Here is a 16,649-nt window from a genome sequence, read left to right as displayed (position 1 = left end):
TCTTATGAATTCTATTATTGCTACTTTTCCTTTCATGTCCCTTTAGGTTGTGTATATAGCGCAGGTTGTGAGTTACAAATAAATGCTGTATTGCACACATGAGCTGTGTTAGATATCCTCAGAGTTTTTCAGTTTTGTTCGGTTTAGGTTGTGCAACTTTCCCTACTCTATGAATTGAAACACAATCCCAAAGCACAATATTTTTATTCTGGACAGATGGCAAGTGTTTTTTAATCAACTGTTGCTCCATTTTCATCTGAAAAACACTCAACTTCTCCTATAAAACTACTCTTGCTTTGCAAACTTCAAGTGTTATTATTTTGCACTCATCGAGCCATAAATACTGCACAGTGAAATGAGGAATTGCATCTCACCTGTCAGTTAAACCTTCCTGTTAGCTGAACTCTGCTTAAGCTAAACTCCTGTTAACAGTCATTAAAAAGAGTTCTAAAGGGGTAGATATCAAGTGACTTTGTTTCAGACCCTTAGTTGCCCTGCTGAAATTAGGAGTTAAAAGATACATGCAACTAAAACATGACAACACACTCTGCTAGATAGTCAGTGTTTTGTGGTACTTAAGAGGGAAGTGTTAGAGCTACAACGAGATTTTTAATGAGGATGTCTTACTTCCACAGCAGAACACAGGTGCTTTCTGCAGCCCTTTTCAGACATAACACGCTCAGAATAGTTTACTAATTATTGGATTCTACTAGAGTGGCTTTGCATCATTCATAGTTTAAAATATTTTCTTTCTTACACAGGATCTTGGCACAGCTTCTCATCCTGTATTTGAAACAATCTACCTTCCCTTCCCTTTAAGCCAGCTTTCTGACGGAGCTTTTGTGATCGCAGTCAGAGCTGAGTGTCCATGAGAGGTCCATGTAATGATGGTGGTTTCTTAGTGACATCATACAGAGTCAAGAACAGAAAAAAACTAAAGCAGTTTGAAGACTTTGGCTCATCGGGATTATTTGTGCATACCTGTAGCATATTTAAAATGAGTATATGATAAAATATGGAAAATGATATTACAGAACCTTTACACTGACAGCTTGGTGTCATTTAAAGATGTGTGATGAACATTTAAATTTTTTATTGATCTATTTAGACATAAAAGGCCAAAAAAAGAAAAAAAAAACCTCAAAACAGCAAAACAGCATAGATGTAGGATGAACACAGTGGTGCAGCATGGCAACTCAAAGCCCTAAGAAAAAAAAACAATCTTTCATGGTTTTACTTTTGTTGACAAAAAATGATGAAAAATAGAAAATGAAGTCAAAGGCACATCCTCCATCCTGAGGTAATTAACAGTTTGCAACAGTGAAACCACAGTTAAAGCTGCGTACTTTTATATACAGAGTAGATTATTGTAAAATAGTTCAGTAGATATGCAGATTTTTTGTCCTGTATCACTGCATCTGTGCCTTTCTGTGGCTCCTAGCTGGAAGCTGATTAATTATTCTCTGTGTGAAGGATGTTTTGGCCTAGAGTGATTGCTGCTCCTCTGTGGCACTCCTGTTCTCTAGATCACCTCGAGCCAAATGAGATGTGGTGGGGAGGAATAAAGGGTCAAAGCCCTCCATCTCTGCACCACCATCCCTTCCTTATATCCCCTAACCCTCAGCAGCCTTGACAATCCAGAGCTGCGAGGAACAGTGGGCTCCCCTGGTACAGTTTCTTCTTAGAACCACTGTCCAGTATGACACAGGAATCTAGTAAATGTTAATATAGTTTATTGAATAATGTGATTTTTTAATGAATATTACTGAAATCATGCTTTATTTCATGGTATTGCATTTTTGTACACAGTTCCCTCTCCTTTCTTTCCCTATCTAAGCATTCAATGCTGAAAATGTCCTATTATTATGTCCACAGACATCTGCTGGGCTGATTGTACAGCTGTCATTTGTTACTTTGCTCTCATCAGTTCTGGCTCAATGTTTCCAAGACGCAAGCGGATCAAACTGCAGGCTGAGGAGGTTGTGTTCTAGTTTGCAGTTGTTAGTCATGTCAGATGCTCAGTAAACAGTCAGAGTTGCCCGCAGTGGTGATAGCAGCTTGTCAGGTCTCAGGCAATGCTAACTGCCCATGCAAAATGTTTTCAGAGCAGTCCAAAAGCCTTTATTTACAGTTTTCCAGGGATTTCAGTAAAGCTGCTAGAATTAAATGAATGTATTTATAACATCAATCACACATAGATTAACATTCCCCCTGTTTATATAGGTAAAAGCACATAAGACGACTTGGTTTGCATCTCTTTGCAGTCAGTTTATATGTCTCTTTTCTCTTTGTCTCTCTGTTTATGTGTTTCATTTGCATTTCTTTTAACACATTTCTGTCTCTGGTCTGCTTTCTTCTCTTTTTGGTCATGTTTAGTCTCAGTGACACCTTTTTTCTGACTCTTTCCAATCGCTTTTTGGGCTAATTTGCATTATTTATTTATTTTTTGCCTTTTAGTGTTTGGTTTTAGTCTCTTTCTGGTCATTTTCACTTTCTTTGTAGTTGTCTGCCTCTCCTGGTTTAATCACAGCACTTTGTGTTTCTTTGTAGACAATTTCAACTCTATTTTTGGTCATTTGAATTTCTTTCTAAAATTCACATGTTTAGAAACAGGTTTTCTGGGATTAGGTGTGTGGGGTATTTGAAACCCTGAGTTTGTGCAGCAGACGCTTTCTTTTCCTTCAACCATTACAAGCTGAATCTCTACAATTTTGCTTCATTTTTGTCAATCTCCTATTTCAAGTACAGTGGTCCCTCGCTGTAACGTGGTTCACCTTTCGCGGCCTCACTGTTTCACAAATTTCTTTTGTGCACTTTTGCTTTTTTTGTGTTTGTTTGTTTGTTTTTTTACAGGGCATTGTGTTCTGCCTCCTGATCGGCTGTAGACCATTGTCAATCAGTCTCCTCCGTGCAGTGTCTCCCGTACAGTTCAGAATGCGTTCAGCTTGTCACATTTACATAAATCTTCGATCGCTAGCAGTGTGACTCTGAAGTGCTGTACTTTATGTCTGCAAGTTTTCTCCCCAACAAACACAACAATGTCAACAAACGTTTTGCACGGTCAAAGGCACCTGCAGTAGCACCCAAAAGGCAGAGAAAGATGCTATCATCACACAAAAAGTTGGACTTCTGGACATGCTAAAGGAAGATAGAAGTTACTGTATTATAAGGTGCCTGATTATAAGGCACATTAAGCGAAACAAAACAGTCAGATAAGTCAAACTTTACTCAACTCATTCTTCTTGCTTCCTCTACTTCCGTACCATTGATTCATTAATGTTGAATTTTCTGGCAGCTGCTCTATTCCCATGTCCTGGACCTGAAAACAGGGTTTGATCTTTGGTTTCTATAATACTGGACTTATTTTTCTACGAATGTTTGAACTTTGAGAGCGTTTAAACAAAAGTGTGAAAATGTTTATGCCTGTCTGAGAAAAGTGTATGAAGTGTATAGTGAGGAGTTTTACAGCCTTAAAACATCTATAATAATTGTAAAAAATAAAGTTCGCTACTTCGCGGATTTCACCTATCACAGGTTATTTTTAAAACTTAACTCCCGCGATAAACGAGGGACCGCTGTATTTCTATTCTCGCCTCGCCTCTGTCAGTGCGCCCCAGGGCAGCTGTGGCTACAATGTAGCTTGCCATTGCCAGTGTGTGAATGTGTGTGTGAATGGGTGAATGACTGAATGTAGTGTAAAGCGCTTTGGGGTCCTTAGGGACTGAGTAAAGCGCTATACAAATGCAGGCCATTTATTCTTACCTGTAAAGTCACAAGAATGATCACTTGTGAATGTGACAGCATTACCCAGGTATTTTCTTCCTATTTGGAACACCAACATGTACATTCCTATATGCTGCTATTAGGAGCATTTTAATGCCAAATTTTCTGAAACTTGACTTGAGATGGATTTTTTTTTTTTTTTAAAATGTCTTTTTAGCTTGACTAAATAAAAACATAAAAGCTTTTAAAACCTACTCAACTGTCTATATTCTGTACGTAGCAGGAGCTGTATGGGCTACATTTGGACTCTGCTCCATCTAGACCATATGTTGGACAGAAACTGAAGTACAGATGTGGGTGTAAAACAACAAGAAACCACATCTCGAGCAAAATAAACCAATTGTGTATATATATATATATATATCATTCATTTTGAACACACTCGCACAAAATAAATAAACAGAAAGGACTAGCAGGATGACGTAGTGTCATAGTTCTTGAGTAAAGCTAACACGAGGATTTCATTGAAATAGAAAAAAAAGATCAGAAGTTAAATTGCTTCTGAGAGTATTTGCAATAATCAGAATCTTTCTTCTAAAAAGTGTCTTGAAGTAGCACTTTCATTTACCACCTTCAACCCACAAGCACCTGCTGTTGCTGCAGAGATCGTATTGTTTTTCCTTTTTCAAATGCCTAACGGTGTTAGACTTATTTGTAGGCAGCTATAGTCACAAACTATATATACCCAAGTGCGCCTCAGCTTAATGGCACACACTAATGACTGGACATCAGCCCACATTTACTAAAAATGTATGTACAGATTTGCAACAGTAACTAATTTTACAACTTCACTTTACAACTATTTTTCTTAGTTACCAAGTTGATACTGTAGAGATTTGAAAAAAATGAAATCCTCACCTTAAGCTAAGGTTTAGCATTATCTTATCCAAGTCAGGCACCAAATATTATAATTAGGAGCCTTAAAGTAAAACTACAGCATTTTTTTTCTTCTTGTATTGAGAAATACCTCAAATTAAAAAAAAATAGATCTGTGATATGTCTAAGGAGCTTGGAAAGAAAAGTGACTGGACTTCTTTAAATTTCTTGAAGATGTTTCATCCGAGACGCTTCTTCAGTTCTAAGAGCAATTGGTGGAGAGAAGACAGATGGTTTGAAAGAGGATTGAAAGAAGCCATCTATGTCCACTCTGAACGACCATCTGAGATCCTTCCAAGACGCCTTAACGCCCACTCACATCCTGGGCCATTTGACCTCAGGAAGTCACATGATAGGGTGGGGCTAGGCTTCACAATGGATTCACCAAAAACCTTGGCTGATTGTGACCTACACCCGTTTTCACACCTTGGCTCGTGTGATTAGGTAGACAATCAATAAGGGGTCCATGACTCTCTTGTGGGGACACTCCCCTAGGGCTTAAATTCTTGGACTCTCCACCACTCGCTGCTCTTAGAACTGAAGAAGCTTCTCAGATGAAACGTCTTCAAGGAAACTTAAAGAAGTCCTGATGCTTTTCTTTCCGAGCTCCTTAGACTATGATGGCCTGGATGACTGAGAACCTTCACAGAGTGAATGGTGTGATATGGTAAAAACAAAAGGTGTTTAGCTCAAGGAAAGAACCACCATACTTGAAAGTATACGTGAGCTTCATTGATGTCAGATTCAACTTTAAGAGGAAGAACATGGTGATTATTTGATTTGACTTCTTATTACACGTTTATGGACAAACTCTTTCTCGCTAACAGCCTTTTTTTAATGCTCCAGTTCTTGTATTTCCAAACATAAAAAGTCATTTTGTCATATGTGCTGTAGGCCTTGAACAAGCTCATAGGAAAGGATTTGTGTTCCTGTAGAGAGTTTTGGTCACGGGGAAGAAAATAGAATAGTAACAGTGTTTTTGTGCTTCTGTTTCTTATCTTTACAGGTACAAGAATATCATCCAGCTATGGACTGGCTGTCCTCCTCGTGGCGTGTGGTTTGGTGAGGAATGCCTTGTTATAATTTGAGGAACTGACATGGTTTGCACCCAGGTCTCTCTCTCTCTCTCTCACTCACTCTCTCTCTTTCTGTTTGCTCTCAAAGCGAATGAGAAAAAAAAGCCTGTTTTACTCCCTGCCCCTCTCCCCGGCCCTGCCCCCCTCTTACCCCACACACATCTCTCCACCATATTGCGGACAGCACAGTTGCCCCCCCTCGTGTCCTAGCCACTACTGCTCTTGCACCCAGCACATTGTTATTAGCCAATGTAAACACCAGTCACATTTAAAGCTGTCGGATTACCTTTTGTACAGACGTCATCCTGACACCACCTGAGGTGCAACGCTCCTATGTGACAACTGGACTCTGTATCTTGTTGGATAAATCTCATGGAAGAATGACTTTCTTATGGTTTCGCTGTTCCAGTTCATGCGTTCATTGCTCAAAAGCGAACAAAAAAAGGAGAGTCTATATTTGTGTAATATATATAATTCTAGATCTGTATCTATATCTGTTTTATTTGAAGCACCTAGAATTACTGTATGTGCTGTATACATAGCTACCACTCACCATATTGACCATGGAACTTCAATGTGAATAGGCACTCTTAGCCCTCTCGAAGAGATAATTTATATTCAAGTATGTGTTAATTTAGACTGTTACCATTAACCAACAGGTTAACGAAAGGTTAAATTTTCAAATTTTTCTTTCAGCTGTATCAGCCACCCAGCTTTCCATTGTGCATAATTTTACATCTTGTTAGTGATCCATCCGGGGATATGCATGCTTATCGGTCTGAAGGCTTAGAAGAGAGGATAACACATTAGTTAGCTACATGAGTCAAACATTTGGAGTTCAGTGTTACAATATTTTGAATTTAGCTTTATTTTAATGTGCTAACTTGATGTGAAAAAAATGTCCCTATGTCATTTTAATTTGTATCGCATCCTTGGTAGGAATAAAAAAGGATGTCACAAGTTACGAGTCATTCAAAATTGTAATATGTGACCATTGGATGATTGATTTTAACTGACCTGGACCTTTGCTAAATGACATGCTTCAGATGCTGTGCACCTCCCTGCTATAATTACAGAGGATGAATGAGGATTTACCCACTTTGGATGATGAGGATAGCTAGCATTTATTCGTTTTGATTCCTAATGCATACAGTGACACACATACAGGTACAAGTCTGAGTGGCAGGGTGGTGACATGAGATCCAGTGACACAGAGAGTATACTCATTATGTGAAATACGTTTATTTTTTTCTCTCTTAATCTCACATTAATATATTTTTAGCTTTATCTTCAGATGATATATCACAGAGATTTTTATTCATGCAGAGCATTTATTAAAAATATACCGCTTTGACAATCTGACACAAACAGAGGCAAAGGCATGGTGGGGTTTCATAATACACATAGCTTAGATCATTAGCATGACTGAGGATAACCTCCAAAAGAAAAACGGATTCTTTCCTTGTTGTTAACTTTTGAGCAGAAAGGACATTGCGCACCAATGTTCCAATTTAAAGTGAAATATTTATGAATAAGTGAATAGCTGACAGATGTTTCAAGAAGGATACTGTAAATGAATGTTGTCGACCATAAAATTCAGTGCCAGAGAGCACCAATCACCCTGCAACGAGATCAGTGCTTTATTTCCCAACTTTCTTCTTGCTTAGCCCAACTTTTAAGGTGGTCAAAGATAAAGCATGATAATAGAAGTCATAATTTGTTATATGGTGTAAGCTGGCTTTCATGCATAATATATAAGGAGTGATCAAAAAATTCTGGGAATCCACCCCACACCCCCTAAAAAATCAACTGTTTTACTCCTTGGCCATATCATTTAAAATTGGCCGACCTCTTGTTCAAGATCATCTTCTTGTGCACAGGTGGTATTTTTAGATCACCCTGTACATTTATCCCTGACTTGCCTCTCCAATATGTGCTGATGTCCTTCAGTTTTATTAAAACTGGATTTTCAGTTTCAGGAAAAAGTTACAGGGAGGCAGATAATGCACGTGAAAAGCAAAGATTGTGTTGATGTGGGTGAAAAACTGGCACGCAATAGCATTTCCCTGAGGCACCTCGCACCAATGCAGCAACAGTTGGCTTTGACAGACTGGACCAGACACACATTGTCATGGTGCACAACCTCATGAATGTCAAAAAAAAATGATGAGCATGCTTCTTATTTCCCACCTCATCTGATCTGCTGCCTTCAAACTATTGGATCACAGCTGGAAACCCAGATCCCATCACCAGCGACGACCGAGTCAAGTTGCTGTTTGGTCACCGTGCAAGTTTGAGGTCCACGGTGAAATCACAGAATGTACATGTGGTAAAAGAAAAAACTTCCAGGGAGTGATCTAAAAATAGCAGCTATGCTGGAAGCTGTCTGGACATTCCTGAGAGGATGATATTGAATGAGAGATCAGAGATGTTTAAATCAGGCAGGGTTTTTAATTATTATGGACCTGATCTCAGGGCGTTTTGATCACACGTCATACAGATGCATTTTGAAATGGTTACTGTGTATGTCCCAAAAAAGGTAAATGTTCACTTCACTTTGAGCTTTCATTCTGCTTTGCACTCAAAGCTAAATCAAATTCTCCCTTGTATAGATGCATTTCCAAATAGCAGTTGTGTGAAAACTTGTTGATCCAGCTCGGAGCTTCAAAGGCTGACAGAATGTGTCGTGCTTTGGGATAAGAGCAGAGACATCTTCTGATCAGAAGCATCAAGGCTGGGTACAAGATGTGCGGGCGATGGAGGACGACCCTGTCTAATGCCTCAAGTTTCAAATAGCTTCAATGCACATTTAGACAGTTAATCTAACATCACTGTCACATATATGCCACTCGACAGATTGTTTTGAAAAGAAACATGCTATGTAATATGATTTAGTTTACAAGGAGAAAACAATCTTTTCCAGTGTATTGAGACTGAGATTTGAATGTGTGCCAGAGAGTGGACGGTGTGTCCAACCCTCATGTAAAAAGATGCAGAATTGTACAACTTGTAAATGAAATAATCAGCATGAGAACATTTTTTAAATCCATTTAAAAAGGCAGAGGCCAGTGATGTTCTGTACTTGTAACAATGGTGTCATGTATTCATATTCAAGTGTAAACAAGTCCAAAGTGGGTTTTCATCTCTTCAAAATGAAAATGGGTAAAATGTATTTGACAAAAAAAAGTATCTATCTATCTATATATATTAGAAACATCTCCTTTATAAAGCCTTCATCTTAATCTAGGGGACTCACTTTATTGTGGGTCCTTGTAACATACTGAATAACAAAGAAAGAGAGATGGGAGCAATGATTGATTGGTGTGGTTAAAAAAATAATAACTAATACTTGGTATGAGTGTTGGGAGAGGCTGAATTGCTTACAAGCAGCAAGGTCTCTGTTACCAAAGAGGAGAACAGTTCACAGTGATGGTTACAGCAGCAGTTCCTACATCCAGGGATGTTATTTCAGAAACATCACACAGCCATTTTTGTTCTGTTTTATATGCCAACTCTTCACCCACTCTAGATGTATTTGTTTCTTCTAATGTATTTCATTTCAATGCGGTCCTGTCTGTTTGTTGAGCTGTCAAAAGTTCTGATGAATTATAATTCTCTTTTCTTTGCTATTGTGTGAGGCTTCTGTACTGCAACATTGCAACAGTTTGTATTATAATGACAATACCAGAATAATATTTAAATAAACCATTTTCACAGATGAAATTCAAACACTGAGGAATCCCATCTGTTTGGTTGGTAAAATACTGAGCTTTTTAGTGAGTGAGCTAGAGAGCGCTGACAGTGCTAAACACTGGCCCAGTTTCCAACTTGGAATAAAGTTACTTTTGTTGGAATTATTAATAGCTTTTTGTTTGATAGCACCGTAGAATCTTGCTTTATATACCATCAAGAGACTGAAAAATGTGAAAAAAACTAAACAGAAAAAGAAACAAATGTGTGCGATTGGCATCATTTTTGAATTACTTTATAATCATGAAAAAGTGGCTGACCCAAGTATATAAGAAGGGATTAAAAGTTTTGATCTATTATGATATATCATTCAGAAATGATAAAGGTCATTGTGCTGATATATTCTGCTTACAAAAATTAATAAAGGAGGTGAGTTGTCATCTATAGACTTAAAGTTTATTTATAAACTTAAATAGCTGTTATAGTGGAATGAAATGTTGATGTTGTTGATGCTCTGCTTCTTTGTCAAAGCCCTTATAGAGTCGAGATATTAATAATAGTACCACTATGCTTAAATCTAAAATTGAAATCTCTAAATTAAGGTTCAACATGAAGAACACTGAGGGACATAAAGATTTGAACACAATTTTTTAACAAGTCGTAATCGAGGCACTGTGATGCTGGTGCTGAGGAGGTAAAAAGAGTAACAAGTATTTAGGTAGTTTGCAATTTGGTCTCTTGCTTTTGGCAGCCTTCATCAGTGCAAAACTTAGTAACAGAAAACAACCTCCCAGCTGGTAAAAATGAGCCGTCAAATCTCATCATCCACTTGTCTGTTTGAAAGGTAAGAAAGAGCACTAGCAAATTAAGAGAGCGAGATCCTCTTTGGAATTGCGGAATGAATTTGGCAGCGGCAGCTCAGCTAATCAGGTTTACTTAATCAGTGAATTCAGAATGCAAAACAGGCAAAGTAGCAAAAGAGAGCAAAAGCAAGAGAGACACATGAGCAACAATATGAAATTAACCCTCAGCCCGTGTTAGTTATTTCAGCAAGCAATGACAGTTATTTATGTGGAGGCAAAGAAAGAGCAAACCACCGACCGGCCTCTGGCACTCGAATCAGGACACTGTTTGTACTGCTGCATAAAGAAGTAGGGGGAATTATTGTATGTGGAAATTACTGCCCTCTCTGCACCTTGCATATTCAAATATGTTGTGTTGCTGCAGACGATGAATCACAGATGGGTAAGATCTGTTCATCTTTTTATGTGTGTCCATGGAGGAAAAAATAATACTGTTAGAAAAACAGAGTTTACATTTTCATATGCTCATAAAATATACACGCATACATTGTAGAGACAAGGTCCGTGCAGAGAATGAGAGTGACTCTGATTCCAGCTTCAATGTAAAGTACCCCACTGGTGGCACTGTGTGGTGTTTGGCAATGTGCTGTCGGGAACTTCCTCACACCTCAAGAACGGCATAACCACGAACACTGTGTGGATGGAATTGTGTAAAGGTTAGAGAAAATAGAAAAAAGGAAACAAAGCATGCTGTCCCATTCTTGAGAACTTTGTAGAGAGCTTCATATTCCTAAAAATATAATATTGTAATTTTTTTCTGTCTGTTGTAAATGCTTATAGTATACATTACACTTTACAGCAAACGACTTCCCAACTGTTTGTCAAATTTTGTCAAAAATTAGTCTGCTACACTTCGATACCTTCAGAACCAATTTTGTGGCAGGTCTCTCAAGTAAAAAGGTAAAGTGCTCATGGTCTCCCAAGGTTTTGTTCACTAAAACTTCTTAGTTAGATAATGATCAAGATCAGGGTGTATTTGTAAAAGTATGCCATCTGCTATTGAAGTCTTCCAGAAATAGTCACATGGTTTGCAAATTCATTACATTTCTTTCATGCCCTCTCCAGTATAACAATCTCAGTACCGAATTCAAAGGTGGCCTGAGAGACGGTAATCAATATTCTTTTGATCAATAGTCACGACAGTAAAGCCTTGAAGACTCTGAACAAAGAACCAATGTTATTCTTCCTTGTAGCATAGTCTCAAGTTAATATGATTCCTCTGGTGAGCATGAGTATAAATGTGTAAATATTGAGTAATTTACTCATTATTTCCACATGAGAAATTTATAGTAAAAGTGTTGCCAAGGAATCTAACTAGTAATACAGTAATAACCACTTTGATGAACATAAAACTGCAAATCAATACCAGAACCCAAGAAACATAAAGAAGTTGAGCAGCAGTTTTTAGGGACTCTGCAAATAAAGAGATGTTCAAGGGAAAATGTTAAACTGACCAACATAAAGCAGAATGAAAGATAGTGTATCTCCAAAATTATCACCAAAAATCCAGTACGGAGAAAACGCATTTGTTTTTTTGTGATGTAGTATCAAATCTCTGTCTTATTTTCTGGCACTTTCCTGAAGAAACCAAAACCATAACAACACAATACTGAAAACTCATGGTCAGCCCCAACACGTAACATACCGACGCTATGTGACAAATCATCGGTATGTTACGCTTTTGGCGACACAACCCATCTGTATGTTACATGTTTGGAAACATGAGAACCGTTTGGAATGAATCCAGACATCTATATTTATTTTAGTTTCTCATCATGAATCGCTTTGGAAAACACTATCTAATACAATTAAGGTTGTGGTTAAGGTCAGGGATAAGGTTATGGTCAGGCTTAGGATTAAGGTTAGGGCTGGAATACATGGCTGGAATGTGTGTTACCACCGGGAGCATCATTCTATTGGATTCCATCTACAATCCAGCGTGTATCATAGGGACTCGGAAGGTTACCTTTCGTGTTACTATGAGACGCCTCGGGAAGTGACAAATTGTCGGTATGTTATGCGTTGGGAATGAGAGCGGTTTCTCAGCCCGCAACAATCCATGAAAAGGTTTTGCTGTTTGGTCTTATTTTGATATATCAAAAAGGAATACAGATCTCCTACATGGTTTCACAAATCCTGCCTTAAGATAAAAGGTCCTCTGATATTTTAATGAGATCAGTTCTACTCAAAGACATTTTAACAAACTCAAAGTAATTGAAGGGCATTAAACTTTACGAAAGTTTCTGTTTCCTGTCAGTGTGTGTGTGTGTGTGTGTGTGTGTGTGTGAGTGTGGACGAATAGTCTTGCATTATTTATTTGGACTCATTAAAAGTAATCAATTGAAACTGACATTGATGTAAGGGTCTTTATTGGGCTTTCAGGAATCCGTCACTGTAATGTACCGCATGACTTTCTAACCCCACTTGATTTTTCTGTTCCACGAGGGGCCAAAAGGAATGGAGATGTGTTTGTGCAGAGCCGTCAATACGAAGGATCCCTCGATGCCGAGGGATTTACCAACCCCAAAGGCTTTGGAAGAAAATCATACTGGCATATCGGCCAAAAATATACTATGTCAGGCTTAGAATGGCTGTCAATGACTAAATACAACAACAAAGGCGGTGTCACCTTAGAGAGTGAAAATAAAAAGCTATGAGTTTAACCCAACATGAGAGACAGAAAGAAGGGTTTTGAAGACAGTTATGGAATTATTCTCCAGTGGGTGAGTGGGTGTGTTGATTATGAAAACAGAGCCCAGGAGAGTGCTATGTTGAATATGTGCTGACAGAATATGAAGCTTGCCTCATTAAACTATGGAAGTATGGACAGACAGCCAGTATTGTACCAAGCATTTTCCTTATGTGTAAACAAACAAATTAGTTTCAGTTCATAATAAATCATAGCCGTTGAAAGGTGTGTGTGTGTGTAAGTGTGTAAGAGAAAGAGAGAATAAGTTATGGTATAAAGCTTTGTCTACATCACAGAGACGTGATGCAGTATTATTGTTCCAAAACCAATTGTTATCCTATGGAAGACTCTTCCTTGAGCTGTCATTTAAGGCTGGAGCTGGAGTGAGTCGTCTACTGATCGGACGTTTGGTTGGTTCAAATATCCCGCATATATCCTTGGGCAAGATACTACCCTCAAGAGTGTGAATGTTAGGTATGAAGTATAGGGAAAATAGGCTGGTATAAATGGTTGAGTGATTCACGTTGTATATATTGTACTGCTACTGAATTTGTCATTCATTTGTAAACCTGATACAGATTAGGTCAGCGGTCCCCAACACTTTTTGCGCCATGGATCGGTTTAATACCAGACAATATTTTCGCGGACCGGCCTTTAAGGTGTCGCAGATAAATAATGCGCCAACAACATTGAGAGTAACATCCTCCTCTCTGCCCCTTAATGCTCTCTGGTCGCTATGGTAACGCGTAAATATTTCTTTCAAAATAAGACACACAACTACAACACGGGAAAAGGCCCAGGGAAACCGAGTTAACGATAAAAACCCTGAAAACCATAAATTTCACACCCGAGCCTCAACTCTCGCGGCCCGGTACCAAACGACTCACGGAGTGGTGGTTGGGGACACTGGATCAGGTTACCTTGTTAAGTCCTAAATCTGGGAAATTTCTGGGAAATGCATTTAAATCAAAATGTTTCCGTCCCTTCAATTTCTTTCTGCTTATCTGGGTGATTGGAGTTTGTTCCACCAGTCAAGTGATTTCCCTCACATTTACATACCTTCATGGTCTTAGGAAAGGTTGCTCCTGACAGAGACTACTTATCTGGCTGGTGGTGCTTAAGTGTTATTAATGTTTAAGCTTCAAGCTTAAAGACAGAAATGTCTGTCCTGCAGGAATGGTTCCCACAGTTCAAGGAAGACCAACTCAGTTTAAATACCATGTTTAGGTAAGCACAACATATTTCTTTTAGTTTTAATAAAATCTTTTTCTGAGGAAATACAATTTTCTTTCAGACATTCTCTGTGATGTTCTGTGAAAACTACAAATTAACAGATATTTTTAGTAATTTAGAAAAATAAAAGACATTTTATAACTCTTCAGAAGCTTCTTCAGGTCAAAGTGATTGCCAAATGTGCTGCACTGTGATTAATCCAAAGGCCACCATCAGGGCTGGACTGGGACAAAACATTTTGACTACAGACCGGCCCACCATTATAGGAAAAACCATAAAGCCTTTGAATGAAAGCAAACGCTGTTGTGACGGTGATGTAGACTGTCTTGTTGGTATATTTGTATCAGTCTAATAAACTTCAACCTACAACATCCTCCCTATGCTGGTATTCTAAACAGTACTTAGCTGAAATCCAAAGACTGCTTGGTCGATTTAACCTCCTGAACTATCTACAACACATGGTGGAAAACTGACATTAAGACAGAGAAGACTAGCGGTGAGACATGATCATTACTGAATATTAAAAATAATAAATTACAGATTTAGTGATATTTTCATAAACTATTTATTTACCACATTAATAAACAGCATGACAGGGCAAAATATGTTTTCTATTATGGCAACCTTTAAAAGTGAAAGGAGACAGAAAGACAGGTGAGAAAGAATAAAACTTAAATGACTTTTTGATTTACACACAGTACTGGTACAGAATCTAGAAAACGTGGGGAAATACTGGCATCATATACAATACTTACTTCTGAAGAAATTATAATGGGACCCTGAAAAAAATTTACTATGTACAGTAATAGATTTTCTATACATTTGACATCACATGACTACTTTGGTTGTAAGAATCAGATAATTATTTATTAAAGCTAGACATTTTAAATGAGAATAAGAAAGAAAAGTATTTCTTTGTGCCCCCCTTTCCCTGTTAATGCCCTACCTGGCCCCCTGGCAAAACTTTGCTAGACCCGCCCCTGCACAGTTACCAGCTGTCAGCTACTTAGAAAAGGATCCTGGTGTTATTTGTCTCTCAGAAACAGTTCATAACTTTAACTCATTCATGTCACCTAAAAGGTAAACCTGTTTCTCCATCACCTGTTCAGCTCTGATGATTCAGTAAGGACATCTCCTGGTTTCATCTTCATGTTTCCCTCTCACCAGCAGAGATGGGCAGTAATGCGATTACTTTTTGAGTAATTTTGAGTAAGGAGTAAAGTAAGGGATTACTATTGCAAAAAAGGTAATTAGATTACTGTTACTTTCCCGTAAGCACGCTGCGTTACTAAACCATGTTTTTTTTTGCGAGGATGTCTCATGACAATGACGTAAGCGAGTGCGACGTTCGTGACAACAGCTGTGTGCAGATCAATAATGGATAATATATCGAGTGCAGGAGAGAGTATGACCGTGCGGCGTTTAAAGCGTGGAAGTACTGACCTTACTTTGGAGTTTGATTCCGTAAAAAGTGACAAAAACATTAGCGTCCGCTGTTCACTGCGTGGGAAGAAAACTTATTTTTACAGCGAAAAAAACCCCTAAACTTCTGAGCAAGCACGCTACCACGGGAATGTGAAATTCACAGAGAAACTCCCGTATCCTTCCACTGACCGCTGTGACACACCTGCACCAGGGCAAACCTCCGCCTGCCCCACTCCTGCTATACAGGTGAAAATAGAGCAACAGGACCGCTAGTCTTTGATTTTATTTATTTTCTGCTGTGTTTTACTTGCATCTATTTGAAAGAGTGAGTGTAAACACAAAAACCTATTTTATTTTATGTGCTGGAATGTGCAGAAAATAGGTTTAAATGTTAAACAAATTTCTTCCAGTCAGAGAATGTTGCAGATAATTTATTCATCAAGCAAAAGTTAAAGTTAAAAGATTAAAACTAATAAAAGAAGTTTTAAAAAGAGACTTTTTCATTTGATTACATTTTATATGATGATTATGCAGAAAAAGTAGAATTGGGCTGAAAGATCTATTGCATTATTACCTATTCAGGTTGTAAATCATGTTTTTTAAAAAGTAACTAAGTAACTAATTACTTTTGAAAATAAGTAATCAGTAAAGTAACAGGATTACTTTTGGGGGGAAGTAATCAGTACTGATTACTTTTTTCAAGTAACTTGACCAACACTGCTCACTAGACATCCAAACCGATATCATGACCAGCAGCTTTTACAGCTGTGGCTCCAGCAAACATCAGCTGATACTAGAAAGTAATATTAAATAAATTCTAACAACAGCTGATCAAGCTTAAACATGCTGCTGTTGTTTAGCGCGACATCCGCTGGTTTCCTCTTTCTGGCGCAAAGTGGGCGATCAAAGAACAAGAGAGAAAAGCTGATCAGCTGATCATTGATCAGTTTCATGATTGAAGTAGAAACAGGAGAGGGAGGGGGAGAGAATGAGAGAAATAATATTAATATTTTC

General features: G+C 38.2%; 1 protein-coding gene across 1 annotated transcript in view; it reads left to right on the top strand.

Annotated features, from left to right (window-relative positions):
* The window catches only part of vstm2a (V-set and transmembrane domain containing 2A), a 100,017-nt gene extending 90,553 nt beyond the window's left edge, over positions 1 to 9,464 (top strand). Inside the window, exon 5 of the mRNA XM_063484307.1 lies at positions 5,666 to 9,464. Coding sequence (XP_063340377.1) covers positions 5,666 to 5,742 — 77 coding nt within the window. The 3' untranslated portion in view covers positions 5,743 to 9,464. The remainder of the gene's footprint in view (positions 1 to 5,665) is intronic.
* The last annotated feature ends 7,185 nt before the right edge of the window (positions 9,465 to 16,649 follow it).

This window comes from Pelmatolapia mariae, linkage group LG9 (genome assembly GCF_036321145.2).
Source record: "Pelmatolapia mariae isolate MD_Pm_ZW linkage group LG9, Pm_UMD_F_2, whole genome shotgun sequence".
Classification (NCBI taxonomy): Eukaryota; Metazoa; Chordata; class Actinopteri; order Cichliformes; family Cichlidae; genus Pelmatolapia; species Pelmatolapia mariae.
Note: the sequence above shows the minus strand (reverse complement) of the source record. Positions and strands in the feature narration are given on the sequence as shown.